The sequence below is a fragment of the Ptychodera flava genome, chromosome 13, assembly GCF_041260155.1.
Source record: "Ptychodera flava strain L36383 chromosome 13, AS_Pfla_20210202, whole genome shotgun sequence".
Taxonomy (NCBI): domain Eukaryota; kingdom Metazoa; phylum Hemichordata; class Enteropneusta; family Ptychoderidae; genus Ptychodera; species Ptychodera flava.
In genome coordinates this window covers 23,579,302-23,597,011 of record NC_091940.1, presented here as the reverse complement: position 1 = coordinate 23,597,011, position 17,710 = coordinate 23,579,302, and the positions used below count along the sequence as shown (strand labels likewise).

General features: G+C 37.8%; 1 protein-coding gene across 2 annotated transcripts in view; it reads left to right on the top strand.

The window, feature by feature from the left end:
* LOC139147882 (protein FAN-like) overlaps window positions 1-5,715 on the top strand; it is a 30,662-nt gene extending 24,947 nt beyond the window's left edge. The window contains exons 20-25 of one of the 2 annotated variants that reach the window (XM_070719095.1): window positions 383-506; window positions 835-915; window positions 1,529-1,679; window positions 2,075-2,177; window positions 3,186-3,295; window positions 3,741-5,715. In XM_070719095.1, the coding sequence (XP_070575196.1) occupies window positions 383-506; window positions 835-915; window positions 1,529-1,679; window positions 2,075-2,177; window positions 3,186-3,295; window positions 3,741-3,829 (658 nt within the window). In that variant the 3' untranslated portion in view covers window positions 3,830-5,715. The remainder of the gene's footprint in view (window positions 1-382; window positions 507-834; window positions 916-1,528; window positions 1,680-2,074; window positions 2,178-3,185; window positions 3,296-3,740) is intronic. The other variant, XM_070719096.1, reaches the window with a different exon arrangement.
* Window positions 5,716-17,710: the final 11,995 nt, after the last annotated feature.

Genomic DNA, 17,710 nt, shown 5'->3' with positions numbered 1-17,710 from the left:
TCAGCTTATTTTTCTCTCAATATTCTTTTCAAACATACACCCACTAGTCTTAATCAGGTCTTTCTCGTATGATTTTTTCATGAAGCGACATGTACTGACTGTGAGAAGTATGACAATAACATTGCCCACTCAGCTTTTGCAATCCAGTTATATGAAGCTCTGTAAAACTGCCTGAAGTGCAACATTGATAGGTATATGTACACTACAAGGAAGAATATTATACATTCTAACAAATCTGTCATGTGTGAAACTTGAATTGAAAAAAGGTAAAAAGCAACTCTCAGCTTGACACTGTACAAGTATCTGTGTACTGCAGTGTAGTATATACCTGTAACAGGCACATCAAGTAATAGGAAAATGTGGTCTCTATCTCCATTGACAGCTACCTTTACTCAATAGAGTATGGCAGGGCAGTTGATACTATCATGGCTCACGATGATGCAGTGTCCAGTATATGGTGGGACAATGATATCCTGGTCACAGCATCCTGGGATTCCACCATCAAGGTAACTATCACAACCTTTAACCTCTCACCATTATCAATAGTCTCCTGGTTGTTTTCTTTGGTTGTGCACTGTACATAACATGCACATAACACATTTGTGCCGTATAAATCTGTTTTTTTATGCTTTCATACAATTACCTGTATTCATGTCCACTGTTTTGATTCAGTGAAAGACTTCAGAAAAGGCAATAAAATTAAGTAATAGTATAAAGAGTGTGATCGTTACTGAAAGATAGGAAAGTTTTAGCTTTATTAAAGCAATGATTTGAAGATGGAGACAAATTAAATAGGAGATAAAGTCATCTACAATATCACTGTGTTTTGTACAGATGTGGAATTACAGTCCCAGTAATGGTGGTAAGAGAACCTTACCCACAGAAGTTATAGCAGAGTTAGATCATGAAACTGGGGTAGGTACATACATGAATGTAAATTCAATAATATCTGTATAGAATTCTGTATGGATCAGACCATGAACATGAAAAACGGAGGGTTTCATTCTTATAGAATACCGAAACAGGTATTTCATCGTACTCTAGTGTAGCACTTGAGTAGTTATTTGACATCAGTATACAACCTAAACCTTTACAACCAACATCTACACCAAACAATTTGAGAAGTTGTCCCAGAATCATTTGCAGTTCATGTCTAATTCAAAGAATCTGTCAAGCAGAAAGAGATTAAATTAGCAATGTTCATCTTTTCCTGAAAGCTATATAATGTTTTGGAAATACCCTCCTATCATTGATATTGTGCATTTTGTATATTTGCTCTTCTCAGTGTCAGATTAATATAAAGTATTTTTCAGTTTTCATGGTTAAACAATGGGTGGAAGGTAATGAAATAGCAAAGTGAAATGACCTAAGGGTTCACAAACATAAGTGCCCATTTGTATAATTAATGCTCGTATACTTTCCGTGAGATATACAGACTTTTCTTCAGAGATATTGAACAAACCAAAGGCACACTGGTTTGAGAGGTTGTGTCATTCATCTAGTCATCTGCACTTTGACTTTGTCTCAGGTGAGCTGTCTCTGTGTCAGCAATGATGGTACAATGATTCTGTCAGGAACCAAGGAAGGTCAAGTGTATCTCTGGGATGCAGAGACACACGTATTGATAAGTCAGAAACATGTACATTCAGGAGTTGTCCATGATGTCAAGTTCAGCCCAGGTCAGTATTGCATTTTATTTAGATCAAGGTACATAACCAAACATGGATTCAGAAAGATCACAGTCTAGTCCAAAAGTCAAGTAGTTGACTCCAGTCTGCAATGTTAAATGCTGTCGAGTACTTCATTCAATTCTCAATGCTTTTGAATGACTTCACGTCTGAGTAGATACATCTCTCCTCCACAATGGATATTAAACATAGAAATAAATGAAATTATGAGGGTTTCCCCAGGAAAATGCATGCAAGGTTTGCTGTAAATCATCTTAAGAATGTACATGTACCAATGACGTTTCAAAATACACCAAGGCGTATTCTGTGGAGATAGAACAAGCCCTGTCCAAACAACATACAAATGAAAAGAGTTGACATAAGTAAACTCTTCTGTTTTGTAACAGATGGACAGCGAGTTCTTTCCTGTGGTGATGATCATTTCATGAGAGTTATAGATGTACACAGCGGTACTGAAGTGTATGCAAAGGATGCTGGGGAAGAACTCAGGTACACCATGGCAACAATCATGAAATGTTTACAAAGTGATAAACTAAACATGATGATAGGTGCACAGTTATCCATTCAACTTTTAGCATTAAGATGTATTGTAGAGTATAGATATCTTTATAAACTGTATTCATGAGTAAGTTTTATCATTTGTTTAATCTAAAGTTTATCATCCATTAATTGGTGTGTAATTTCAATTGTTCTTAAATATATAATTTCAATATCAGGACAATTACCCAGGGACATGTATCAGCTAGATTCAATTTCTACTTATCAGTTCAGGTTTGGTTTAATTCTGTGATTGTTAGCAGGGTCCATGTCCAGAGAGCAACTTCTTCAATTTGACTTCTTGTTTGTTTAAATCTGAAATCAAAACTTTCTCTGTACCACTAATTGTCTACCTGTTGACATATATATTTGAATTTCATATCTATACAATTTAATGAGATTAGAAGAGCTAAAAATATATCGTAAGACATTCAGACGACTAGGACATTTTAAAGTTTACTACAAATTGCAACAGTTATCAGTGACTTTCAGTTTGCGCGAGACCAGCAGCAATCATAAAATGCTCTTCTTTCAAGCACCTTAACATACATAACTCTGTACTTACTCTCAATTATCACAAAAATGGTATCAGATCAAGTGTACCGGTACAGACAAAAGGTACTATATACAGAGTATGTACATGTAAGCCCTGCGATGACAAGTGTTTTCATGGTTGGTACCAGCCTCAGTCAAGTTGGAAGTCATCAATAATTATTGCAATTTATAGTAAACTTTCAGCAACTTCAAGTAAATTTTAAAAGTCCAAACTGTTTGAATTTCAAATTACAAAAATTTCTATAGAAAATTAGATTGCACAACTTATAGGTATCAAACAAGAAAAGGAGAATCCAGCTGCCTGATGTAATCCCTCAGTCGTTCATACCACTTTCAAGCCGCACATGTACTCTGAAACCATCAATATTTTGGCTCTACCAACATTTCCAAACATGACTTTTCCAGATGTTTATGTTGGGATGGCAGTACGGTGTTAGCTGGAACAGAGACTGGTCATTTACTCATATGGGACTTTGTCAAAGTTCAAGTTCTGAACAAGGTCAAAGGTCACACCGGTGAGTTTCCTGTGGGTCTCAGTAGTAAGTTAATAATGTCACTGAACATTGGGAAAGACTGAGAAAAGGTTTCTCGTTTTCTTTTACCATACATGTATCTTGTAGTTTCCATGATGAGAAATATTCAAATGTGTGTCTGTATCTCACTATGTTAATATTCAGATCCTTATTTGAAAGTTCAGTATAAAGTTTTCTGTGAATGGTAGATTCGTACGAACTGAAAATGATATGTTTAAAATGCATGTGCTCAGTCTTTAAATACAATGTTTTCCACTTATATCTGCTGTTCCTACAAGATCAAATTAAATAGGGAAAGACCAACCAAATCTCTACATTTGATATTTTTGGATTAAGTTAAAAGTTTTAATTTACTTTCATTCGTGAAATTTGTATTCTTTGTCTGAAAAAAATCTCATTTCTCTTTCATTTCTCCCACACATTGTAGGTGCTTTGACTTGTATAGACTGTAGCAGTGATGGTAGAACAGTGCTCACTGGTGGAGAAGACAGAAAAGTCATCATGTGGAAGATATAGCAACATTGACGCTACATGCAACCATGTGATTTACAGAGATGTGGTCCAGCAATGGGATTTAGGACTTCTGTCAAAATCAAACCTACCAGCTGGCCTAGGGATTGCTCCAGAAGGCCCAGGAACCAGATATCCAGGCCTTGAATCGTAACTTAAATGATAATAAAACTAGAGTTATTAAATTCTTTGTGTTGCATTCACTCAAAACATTCAAAAGACAGCTAATCAAAAACATGGACGATTTTATGTATACAAGTTTTATATATTCACTCCACTGTTTCCTTTTAATGTCCCCATCCCATAATTAAAGCAAACTTTCTTTTTTACCTCATCCATAGTTTACACTATAATGTGACACTCTGCAAGCATGTAAATGTTTCAAAAACACTGCACAAGATTTATGAATGGCGATTTGTTGGTAAAAAGGTAAACAGGTAATTTGGTCCTTTTCAAATACACTGTAATTTCCATGCAAACCTTCAAAATCCTGTGTTTGCAGGGATGCAAACAAATAATTTAATGAGTTCAGTCTTGTGATACAACTACATAGAGGCAAAGCTAATACAATAGATATGTGCAATCATTATCGTTTTTCCCTAATTTGAGTAGTTTTCTTTTTGGTTTTCTATTTTATTAGCGTATTTCTTGTAAACAGCAGTGACGTGTTATTTTATTGACCCCATCCTCTCAGTACATTCTGCAATTCTACAATGTAACAAGGCATATCAAGCCGCATGGCAGGTCATCTATTTATCACTATTATGCATAATCATAAAATTTGCCATTTCACATTAGCTATATTTGCTACATAATTCTATGGGGAAACACATACTTCTTCTGTTTTCAAAAAATAAGACCATGAAAATATTTCTCACTCCAATACCATTAAAATAAGCCCCAACAAGTGGTTGACCAGGAAAGAATTGTAAAAGTTTGAGAGTCTGTATACCTGTCCTGAGATGCATTCTACTTTAGGTAAAAAATTCATGGAATAATTTCTAAAGAAAAATTTTGCACAGTTCAAAGACAAACAGCCGGACTTTCACAGCAGATGAGATATTGTGCACCCAATCCCTTGTTTCAAGGTGCCAGTTACAATGATTGAGCTGAGCTTGTATTCAAAATTTGTATATTTCAGTGTCTTCATATCCTGATTTGTTAATTTTTAGTTCATAATATTCTGTTATTTTATATAAAGCAGCTGTTTTGACAAACCAGAAAGTCATTGTAAAGCTGTGTGTTCTTATAAAGGAACTCTTTCCACATGTACCTTTTCAGCAAATATCCAGTATTCTACTTTTTACAGCCTAATCATACATGATGTACATTTTCATTAATGACAAGTGAATCTTGATAGTGAATATGCAGATTCACATACTTATTTATTCATATTGTGTAAATTTATAAACTGTCAAGGTCTATTTTGATTCATTTTGTAGCTTTATAACATTTGAATTTATAAAGACAACAAGTTACAGAAACACCATGGAATCTACATTTATTGTTACTGTAAGTCAGATTTATGTATACATGTATATGTGCCACATAACTCAGTGAGGAAATTCAAATTACATTGACCATGCATTTAATAGAAATACAACATAGCACAATATAATGCAAAAGTAGGAGTAAAATTATATCTCACTGTTGCTTGTTCCAAAGTGAGGTAAATATTTTAAAGATACATTGGCGTCTTTCTCCTTTCTTTCCTTTGTCAGTCAGTCTCTGTACTTCCCATACCTACTTTATTGCCAGAGTGTTTGAAAGTAACATAACAATAATCTGTACAGGATTCTGGAGATGTTAAAACATGAGCTTGAGCAAACAATCGCTAATCAATGAAGGGTTTCAACTCTTGGTTTGGCCAAATTCTTTCCATGGTAATATTAAAGCCCCAGTATTTGTAACTTTTAACCTTTTTTTATGTTCGAAATTACATATTATTCTCTTACATCCATCGTGAAATGTTGTTCAGTAAAGAAATAAGCCAAATTTGTGCTCCTGTAGTGACATACAAACGCTAAATATTGCGCGATCGAGTTGGATTGCCGCGCGGGTTTGTTGACAATTTGTAGGCTGTGCACGTGACCGAGAACGCCGATACTGATGACATCATCGAGCCTGCAACATTCCTGGGGCCTTGCCATGCCACGCCACACTGCCTGGGTAATCGCCCATGGTCGCCGGCTGAATGACCTGCGAATGGTTTTATTTTGTTCTTCTCTGTTCAAATACGTACTGCTACTGTGTTTCAGAGGATACAGAACTTTGGCAGAGGAGGCTGACATTCTATTCTGGTACAGTGTGCGTTATATACGGATTATTAGTCCCCACGGACACCGTCCGGGGGGACTTATAGGTTTGGTCATGTCCGTGCGTGCGTGCGTGCGTCCGTGCATCCGTCCGTTCACGCAGATATCTCAGAGATGCCTGGAGCGATTTCATTCAAACTTGGTACAAGGATTACTTCATATGTCATACAGATGCACGTCAATTTGTTTTGTGATACGATCCAATATGGCCGCCAGGCGGCCATTTTATTACGATTTTTTCATGTACAGAGCCATAACTCAGGCATGTTCCAACCGATTTTATTCAAAGTTGGTACAAGGACATTGACCAATGTCATAGATATGCACGTCAATTTGTTTTGTGATACGATCCAATATGGCCGCCAGGCGGCCATTTTATTACGATTTTTTCATGTACAGAGCCATTACTCAGGCATGTTCCAACCGATTTTATTCAAAGTTGGTACAAGGACATTGACCAATGTCATAGATATGCACGTCAATTTGTTTTGTGATACGATCCAATATGGCCACCAGGCGGCCATTTTATTACAATTTTTTCATGTACAGAGCCATTACTCAGGCACGTTTCAACTGATTTTATTCAAAGTTGGTACAAGGTTATTGACAAATGTCATAGCTGTGCACGTCAATTTGTTTTGTGATACGATCCAAAATGGCCGCTCTGCAGCCATTTTATTACGATTTTTTCATGTACAGAGCCATAACTCGGGCATATCTCAACCGATTTTATTCAAAGTTGGTACAAGGACATTGACCTGTGTCATACATATGCACGTCAATCTCTTTTGGATACGATCCAATATGGCCGCCAGGCGGCCATTTTATTACTATTTTTTCATGTACAGAGCAATTTCTCTGCCATATCCTCATGTTTCAACCGATTTTAATCAAAGTTGGTACAAGGACATCGACCAATGTCATAGCTATGCACATCAATTTGTTTTGTGATGCGATCCAATATGGCCACTGTGCGACCATTTTTTACGATTTTTTCATGTCCTGAACCACAACTCAGACATGTATCAAGCAAATTTATTCAAAAGTATTTTTATCACAGACCTAATGAAGAGGACTCTATCCTCTCTGAGGACCTGTAATCAAAGTACCCATTAACAAGTGGGGACTGTGTCATCAACGATGACTTGTTCAAACTGCAGTCGGCAGTCGGCACCCTGCAGTTGGTCACTCAGAACTCCGGGTACCGATGTAAAATCAAGACGACACTACATACGCTTGGCTCACTTCTGTAGGCAAATAGCTATCAAAATTGAGTAACTTGAAGTAATAAATTTCAGCTGATTGTCGCGCGGCAAGGTGATTGCGAAATCGAAGCAACATAGTTTGGCAATGTATGGTAGGCTGTCGAATGCAGTGAATGCGATGGCCTTTGGCGGCAAGTAAGGGAACCGTCAGTATTTACGACCTGGGGGTCATTCAAAAATTGAAAGTTTAAAGGGGGTGCTCAAAATGTTTTTTCTTTGTCTTACTCTGTCCTCAGTGACATAATGATTAGTTGATTATATATATTTTACTCTTGATACGTATTAAATAAAAAGAAATAAATACTCTTACAGTACAAATAAATATCAACTAGATGAAGCAAGGCAAAAAACTACAAGTAGGTGCTACTACTAGCAATACTTATTATGAAAGAGAAGATAGTGACGATGAGAATGATATCGTTGTTCATGTACGCAATGACACCGGCGACATTAAAGATGAGGATCAACAGTGGTGATGATGATGTCACACAGTAGTTTTCTGCAGTCGTTACCAGGGTTGGAAGGAGAGGCTGGGTCATGGAGAAATGTTCTCGACAGATATCACTATGAGTGCACAGGATCTAGGACAAAACTGAACTGTTGTGAATTCATCCTTTATATTATCATAGAAATGTAAATTTTATTTGACTTGAGTTCAACAACCATTTGGACATTTAACCATACCATAATGACATGCTACCCATCCAAATTTAACAATATGGTCGGAGACTGCTTATTAGGTGAGCTTTTATATCTACATATTATAACGTGGGCTCAGGTAAGCCAAACTTTCTGTTAGAGAGGGGGTTACTCAAAGTCATCATGGTTGGCTGGGGTGCGACTCAAAATTTCGGAGTTTCTAATGTAATTCCTCCGACCCCCAGATCGTAAATAATGACGGCTCCCTAAACAACTGTGAACGCCTGAGTCGGAACGATCGGTACTAGTATACGCACTGCTGTATCTCAGCGAAAATTTAGAAAAAAACAATGGAGCTACTGCTAAGAAATTTACAGACTCTTGGCTCTTGATGCATCAGTTACTGAGCTTTTATACTGGTAAAAAGGCATTCTGAATACAGCGGTAAATTTCCTCCCAAACGAGAAAGGATAACACGCGGGCATTCTGCAATGGACCCTATCAATTTCACCTTGCTGCAGGCCCCACACCAATCTCGGCCCGGCCCCGCTGCACTTGTCTACTACCTACCTCCATGTAGTACCTACAGCCTTACAGGTCTAGTAGCTGCCCAAACACACAAAAAACAACGTCGCAGTGTTAATTCCATAGGTCAGAACCGTTGATCGTAAATTTTCAGAACCAGTGATGTTTAAAAGTTTTGTATTGATCACTTCATTTAGGGAGAACCATTTGATTTCTGGGGGGGGGGGTATGGAGGAAGTGGGTATGGGAGCAATTTTTTTTTCCTGTCAGAGTGACAGCAATTTTTTTTCTACTGTCAGACCTGCATCAATTTTTTTTTCCAAATGGAGTAGCAGTGCAAATTTTTTTTTATTGGTCATCAAATTTGTAATGCGTTGTATATAAGGGAGCCGTCATTATTGACGGCCTGAAACTCCGAAATTTCGAGTGACCCTCCCCCTTCACCAACCATGATGAATTTAAGTAACCTCCCTCTCTAACTCTGAAATTTTGACCATTCCCCACTTAGAAAAGTTAAATACCAATACATGTAATTACAGCAACAGTAAAGACCTTTCAAATCTTGATGTACCCTGCTAGACTATCATCAGTTATCTCATGATGGTTCAAAAAAGGTGAACACATCAAAATGAAATTCAAAGTCACAATAAAATAAAAATATAAAAGATCACGCAGTATCTAACCATATAGTATATTGTTTAATTTGGATGGATATTATGACAGGGTTTTCACTAGGATATCTGATGGGGCAGAATTTGAAAGTACAGGGGGAGAACATGAGAGAGGCTTAGGGGCAAGTGTCACAGGGGCTTTCCCCTATCTTACATGGAATTTTTTAAGATATTGATGTGTGCAATGGTGCAGTCTGGTGCAATCTGAGAGTTTTTTTAATTTGTTTACTAAGTGAAACTATTAGAATACCCCAAGGGGGAGAGCACGAGAGGGGGGTTCCCCCTCCCGTATTGGAAATTTTGAGAAATTGATGTGTTTAATGGTGCAATCTGAGAGGAGTTTCAGTTTATTTTGCACTCGGTAAAACTGTTTGAAAATGACATTGAACACTGATATTTTTTACATTTTTTGCATGATCAGTTTTTGAGTCACAATATTCAACAACCAAACAATGACAATACAATTTGTGAAAAACAGTTCTTTTTGCCAGAGACTGAAGACAAATGAATATACAGGAACGGAAAATCTGTGACCTTCTTGTGTCATTTCTCCAGCTGCCAGCTTCTAATGAAAAGCCTGAATATGGTATGTTTGCGATCCAGTGTTTGTGGTCAGAAAACAAGGCTCACACATTGTATTTCATCATATTTGTTGTTCCTCAATTTTTCATTGTCAAGGTACATCTTTCTAACAAATTCATATTGAGAAAATAATATTGGTTTTAACACTAGTTTATTGACTCCTGTCTTGTGTTTTAAATTTTCACAATTTACAGAAGTCAAATAGTCCCCTTTAGATAGTGCCTATGCTATGGAGATATGGCAACAAAAATCCTGAAATATGATTTCTTGGGTCAGAAAATGGAAGGAAAACATTGAGTGTACTGAGGTGTAAAGTAGACCCGTGTAGTGCATGCTTATATCATAAGTGCTGGGAAAAGAAACATAATTGCTTGTGGTAAAACATTTGCGCCGCCTATGGCGGCGCACCGGCAAAGACTACATGAGAATAAGGTTTCCAAATTTTGCTTATTTCTGGTGCATTGTGACAATTTTTTTTTCTCTTCTGTCTGTTATGACAATTTTTTTTTTCTCAGGCCATGACAGGATCAATTTTTTTTTCTTCTCTCTCACCTGGTGACAAATTTTTTTTTTCAAAATCCTCCATACCCCCCCCAGAAATCAAATGGTTCTCCCCTTATAGACGCAGCTCGATGAGAAAGACGGCTCTATAGTAACAACTTAGCCGGCTATTGAACCACTCTTTTTTGGGAGTGGAGATTTAGCCGAGTGGTTTTGTCTGTGGCCTCTCAGCTAGGCGACTGATGCCGTATGTTGTGGGTTCGAATCCGATTGAAAACTATCCGTATTTTCTACCCTGGGTTGGTAACACTGCTGGTGGACAGAATTGTCCCCGAGGTTATCGTTCGCCCAGTTAAAGCGATGAAATTCGTTTCTTCGTTTCGATAAAGTGTGTATGTGCGATGTATGATAGTGAGCATGCGTGCGTGAGTGCTTCACGAACTCTACAACGTGTTGAGCGGTCTCAGTCAGAAATATGTAACAACTTAGCAGGCTATTGAACCACTCTTTTTTGGGAGTGGAGATTTAGCCGAGTGGTTCTGTCTGTGGCCTCTCAGCTAGGCGACTGATGCCGTATGTTGTGGGTTCGAATCCGATTGAAAACTATCCGTATTCGAACCCACAACATACGGCATCAGTTGCCTAGCGGAGAGGCCACAGAGAGAACCGCTCGGCTAAATCCCCACTCTATTAAGAGTGGTTCAATAGCCAGCTAAGTTGTTACATTTTTCTGACTGAGACCGCTCCACACGTTCTAGAGTTCGTGAAGCACTCACTCACGCATGCTCACTATCACACATCGCACATACAAACTTTATCGAGGGGAAGAAACGAATCTGATCGCTTTAACTGGGTGAACGATAACCTCGGGAGCAATTCTGTCCACCAGCAGAGCTATCAACCCAGGATAGAAAATACGGCTAGTTTTCAATTGGGTTTGAACCCACAACATGCGGCATCAGTCGCCTAGTCGCCTAGTATGTTGACTTTGACTCTCCTCATCTGATGTGATCGTAGAGGTAAGTAGTTGATAGTTGTTTTCAGTATCCGTACTAGTTGATATTGTGGCATTATCCATTGGGGCTCTTACATTCTTGGATGGGATAAATTCTGCAGCAGCAGGATTTAGACACCCGTACGAAAGATCAAAACTTGCTACATATTAGTACATATATGTTACAAATTTGATACACACTTTAATTGAACATGTGAAATATGCACCAAGTTTGTACTAGTTTGGTACACACTTTGGGATTTTCACCATGGTAGTTGTGACATTTGTACCAAGCTTGTAGATATATGTGAAATACAAATCAAGTTTGTTACGAACTTCAGATTTTTTTAGCTGTCCCACGTGGCACTGTTTTGTCACAGAATTGAAACAATGATCGAACTACGTACCCTGTGTTCATTGTACAAAATGACAAATTAATTCTTTTTATTCAAAAATTTTTAAATACTCTCGGTTGTTAAACACATATGAATTAGGTTACGCGTGGAATGCACAAATTTATAAAAACCATTGAGGTAGCTACCTCAATATCAAACCATTGCAACATCATGAATGAAAAACATCAAAAGTCAACTAAGCTGCCATTTTTCAAACAATTTCCTTGGACATATTTTAAATGATAAGGATCCAAAACTGGTACTCGAATTCCATTTAAAGACTTTTTTGTTCCGTTCACTAGTCGTAACCACTGAAAGTACCTGTCATGTGTCCGCCAAAACACATTCACACTGTCATACCAGTATGCTCAGAGCAGGGAAAAGTCATTGGCACGGCTATCAATGATTACTTGCATTATTACACATGTCCAAAGACCATGGATCCCAGCTGACACCAAATGTCTTCAAATGATTGATTTCAAGTGCATAAAAGTTGGTAAAAAAGTAATATACTCTTCCATTTCTCGAGAAACTGACGTTTCAGATAAATGAGAGCATCGAGGTCACAGGTCACACAGCCTATTATGTATTTGAACTTCGACCTTACAAGATCACATGTCGTGAAGAGAGACACTTGATTGGCTAATTTGGCCAACACCAGCATTTGAATTCCACTGCACCATAGCAAGTCATGGATCATGCACTGCTTCAGCAGTCAAATTTACAACGTTTTACCTGCCGTTTTTGGGAGAAATTGTAGACTTTTCTGTCATCGGACGATTAAGGGAACAAAGAAGAGATTTGGGAGTACAATTGTTGTTTGATGAAGGACACATTGCCTCCGTTCGACACCAAGAGTTTATGTAAGTTAAACACATTCAGTGGATCATGGATGTCCGTTATACACTCAAATGACCTTGGACAATTCCGCGGGATTTCAGTTAAGTTTCAAGCTAGAGTTTGCTGCTTTGACACTTTCCATGCCACAGAGGACCATTTCAAACAACCACTGTTCATTGAGAACATCATGATGACAAGAAGTGAGACTGTCCCTATCGATCATTGCATTGGTTCTTATGATAGAAACTCCACTGCATGCTGTGCATTGGACAAATCGGACATGGCAGAGTTATTTTCGTCACTGTTGTCAGTATCTTACGGTGGAAGCAATATTTTGGACTCGGCGGAACTAATCTATCATCCAAGTGATATGGAATGTGGTTGTGTTTAGTTGTTTGCTTTTGAAGTTGGACTGAACACTAAGTGTCTGTTCAAATATCGCTGTTAAGTCAAGGTCATCCCATGAAGTTTTTATTTTTTTTTTGTAGCTCTGGACAATGTTTTTCGATGATTTTGCGTTTTGATTTGTAATAATACAACATTAAGTTAAAACTCTTATGTTTTCCATGTACATTCAATCGGAAAGGTATTTTGAAATGTTTAAAGTGAATTTTATTCGTCAACAAAAGCATATATGTCACAAAAATTACAAAATTTTTTGAATAAGTTTTTCATAGTTAACTATCTATGAGACTTTAATATTTTTTCACCACTCAGTTTCTATTTGGTACAAATTTTAAAAAAATTGTGATCTGTATGATCTTCTTTAAAGAGACAGAATTTACCATTTTTCAATCTAAATTCCATTGTCAGGGAATGTTTTGAATTAGAGTGTACTGTACATATATGCCAAAAAGAATATATTTTACAGCTCATTTTATGTATAAAGTACAAAGATTGTATGTTTATTATAGTAGAGATACTGTTTTATTCTCTAGTAATATATTGTGTTTTTAGTTAACAAAATTTATTGTGTGAGAAGTTTTTTCTTTTTACAGTGTAGTATAGTTGAATGTGTCGTAGGGTGAGTGCGTGTTGGATGTAGTAATATCCTCTCAACTTTTTCATAGATGTTCAACCTAACATCGGGATACATGACTCTAAGGTGAATTTTAGAATCTGCTGCTCACAAGGTAAACATATCTAAAGAGTGTACCTTTATAAGCCAGTTTAGAAATTATCATTTGTATACAATACAATGGGGAGTAGCAGCACGATGATGTCATGTACCACATGTTGTGTGAGCATTACTTTGAAAAAGACGCTGTCATACAATCATCTAAATCCCCTGAAATGTAACCAGGGCAACAGTATATGTCTGCTGTTGCTAAGGCAACAGATACCATGCCCACGATATTAAAATCTCCCCCCCCCCCAACATCTCCAAGCTTGGTGCACACTCAATACAAACAAAAACAAAATGACCTCTACATTCTCTGTACAAACTTGTGCAATGTTCATCACACTCTCCACACATACTTGCTGCAAACTTAGCCTATGTTTGAATCAAAGTGTATATAAGTGACTAGCAAGATTGGTGCTTGTTTGGATGTCAGAATTTGTATCAAGTTTGTAACAAATAAGGAATGCAAACTTGTGGCAAATTTTGATCTTTCGTAAGGGCATTGAGGTTCTGAAGGTACGTTGACCATTGAAATTAGTTGCAAATTACCACTACCAGTATCATCATTATCCACTTCATCCTCATCAGCATTATCAATTTTGTCTGGTCCACTATGTCTAACATTGATGTAAGAATCATGGAAATCATTGCATTCATCAGGAAGTGTAGGTTTTGATGTAGGGTTCTCTTTCTTCCACCCTTAGCTTGTTTTTGAACCACATAAACCGGGATATCCTCTGTTGACTGTGAAAGTACCGTATATAGATCCTTCTCCCATTAGTCTGCCAATTTGTAATTTTTCTTAGGTCCAGTATGTAACCCTGGTTACGAAGTAAGTCACGTGATTTGATCTTCCATCCCATCTGACAGTTAAGTAATCAGATGGAATTCCTTGATTGCCGTTATCTCCCACAATGCACTGCAAGCAGACAGATACTGCGTGGAGTGGTGCTTGTGCGGGCAGAAACTCGGTCTATGGGAATTAGTTCTTCTTGCTAGTACCAAGACGACGTGGTTGGTCTTTTTGCATGGCTTATGAACTTCTAGGTAGGTTTTCACATTTGTTGCAATACTGAATTTGTAACGTGTTTTCATGGTGTATTTTTTGAAGTTTGAGACCACACCCATTGTGAGGCAAATTGGAGAGGCCATGTGCTTTCCCGATTGGACTGTGAGCCATTCTGAATCTCAAGCTTCCACAGCAATAGATTGATTTGTTTAGTAGTTTTGTACTTTTTGTTTTGATTCCTGAATACCAATAGTTCAACAGAAAATGAACTTGTTCACCTTGACATAAAGTGACTAGAATGGCATTGCCATGCCATGGATTAAGATCCAGTCGATACCACGATCTGCTGACTCAAAGAGCTTATGTAACTTGTAAGTGCTCTTCTCTTTTTTGCATGGCTTATGAACTTCTAGTTTCCCGACATACCAACCCATTGACAGAAGCGTTTGGACTGCTATTGAGTTAATCCCAAAGGACAACTGTCTGGAGGACGTTTGTGTGAATCAGTTTCCCACCCGAACTCGAAGAGGTTACATCACAGAATTTGTAACCGTAGCAGCAGGATCGATGTGGACTCTGAACCCTGAACAATTCCGGAGAGTGTCTATTGAGTGAACACTGTAATTGATATGAACTTGGATAGGGGCGTGTCTAGAGTTTCTGAATGTTTAAACAGTATTGCCGGCTAATCATTGTAGACTTTTTATCATCATGAGTGTGTAGTGAAATAAACCTTCAACATAAACTGCAACTCAAATTGTACGATAATCATTCTTTCCTTTGTTGTTGATTGGATAATATGAACTTGGGTCCAGGTTTAGTTGACTGACAGTTTAAGTACCTGGGTTAGAAGTATTCTTTACCAACACAGTATCTCCAGGTTTTATTATTGCCCCTTCACTTGTCTATCATACAATTTCTTCTGCCGTTTACCAGACTTGATAGACCGTTCAGTTGCTAGTTTATAAGCATAATCCAACCTCTCTCCAAGTTTTGTTACATAGTCCGAGACTGTTCCACCATGATGTAGGTAAGTCTGGTCAGTATGCACCAACACATCAATAGGCAGTTTTGGTTCAAGACCAAACATCAGGAAGAAAGGTGAATATCCAGTGCTTTCATGCCTCGTAGCATTATAGGCGTTAACCATTGTGTTCACATGAAGGGACCAACATGACTTGTTTTCTTCAGACATGGTTCCCAGCATCTGTAGTAGAGTCTGATTAAAACACTCGCACATTCCATTTCCTTCAAGATGGTATGGGTTGGTCCTGGATTTCCTGATATTAGCAATTCTGCAAAGCTCTTGCATTGTCGAGGATTCAAAATTCTTCCCTGATCATTTTGCAATCTTCCAGGGAAGCCATAATGCAGGATCAGATGTTCAAATAGTGCCTTGGCAGTTGTTCTCGCAGATTGATTCTTTGTGGGCACTGCCATCGCCTATCTAGTGAAGTGGCCTGTCATCACCAATATGTTGTTGTATCCTCTATCTGTGGTTGGCATATGGAGAAAGTCAATGCAAACCATTTCCATTGATTGTAATGTATAAATATTCACCAGTAGACTTCTGGTTGCGGAATTTGAAGTTTTCCGACGATTACAAGGTAAGCAATGCTCCACTTTCTTTTGAACATCTAGTGCCATTCTAGGCCAGTAGAATCTCCGTCGTACGAGGTCCAAGGTTTTATCTTGACCAAAATGTCCAAATTTATCATGTAGCTCCTCCAAGACATATTTTCTATGTTGTTCTGGCAGTACAAGTTGCAAGTGTTCTACATCATCAATTAAACATTTCCTGTACAAGACACCATTCTTCAAAACAAGACGTTTCCATTCACGTAAAAGTAATCTGACATCCTCTGTATGACCATTTACGATTGGTTTGTAGCCCTTCTTCAACTCATCAATGATATACCTCATCGCTGTATCCTTGGACTGTTCTGTCTTCCAGTCAACTTTACCTCCACCTTGAACTTCTGATCCCTCAACATCTGCTATCATTCCGAGTGATTCTACATATGGAACTTCTGTTGCATGACACAGTGCCTGGACTACCTTGGCCCCAAAATAGTTTCCTCTTCTGAGTTTTCTCTATTCTATGGGATCCTTGATAAAGCGTCGGCCTCTATATTCTTCTTAGCACTCCGGTAAACAATAGAGAAGTCGTACAAAGACAAATCCGACATCCATCTGTGTCCAACTGCATCAAGTTTTGCAGAAGTCAATACGTATGTCAATGGATTGTTGTCAGTGTACACCGTGAATTTTCTTCTGTATAGGTAGTCACTGAATTTCTTTGTTACAGCCCATTTCAGTGCCAAAAATTCTAATTTGTGAGCAGGATAGTTACTTTCAGATTTAGTCAGTCCTCTGCTTGCATAGGCGATCAACCGGAGGACACCTTTCTGACGTTGGTATTGTACAGCTCCAAGACCTTTGAGCTTGCATCTGTATGGAGTTCAAATGGTAGTGTGTAGTCCGCAAAGCTAATATTGGTGAAGCCATCAAGATTTCTCTAAGTGAATCAAAAGCTTGCTGTTCATGTTGTCCCCATTGGAGTTTTTGAAATCTCCCAGCTTTACTTCTTGATTGTCTTCCACACAACAAGTCATTCTACGGAAGCATATTCGTGCCATTTTTTGTAAGAAAAAAAAATAAAAATCTCGTAATTACGAGATTCTCATTCTCGTAATTACGAGTTTTTGATTCTCGTAATTACGATTTTTAATCCTCGTAATTACGAGAATTAAAATCTCGTAATTACAAGTTTTTATTCTCGTAATTACGAGTCTTGATCTCGCAACTATAACACTCATTCTCTTAGTTATCAGACAATCCATAATAACTCAGTCCTTATATAATTTTGAGCTCTTATTTCTCATACATATTGCAATGAGAATATGGTGTTTTCAATATGGTGTTTTCAATATGGTATTATCCTGATTTATAAGGTGTTGTAAGCAATTATAATACACTCGTAGATGAATAAATGAATGAATGAACTTTGGACTGATGCATGGCTACA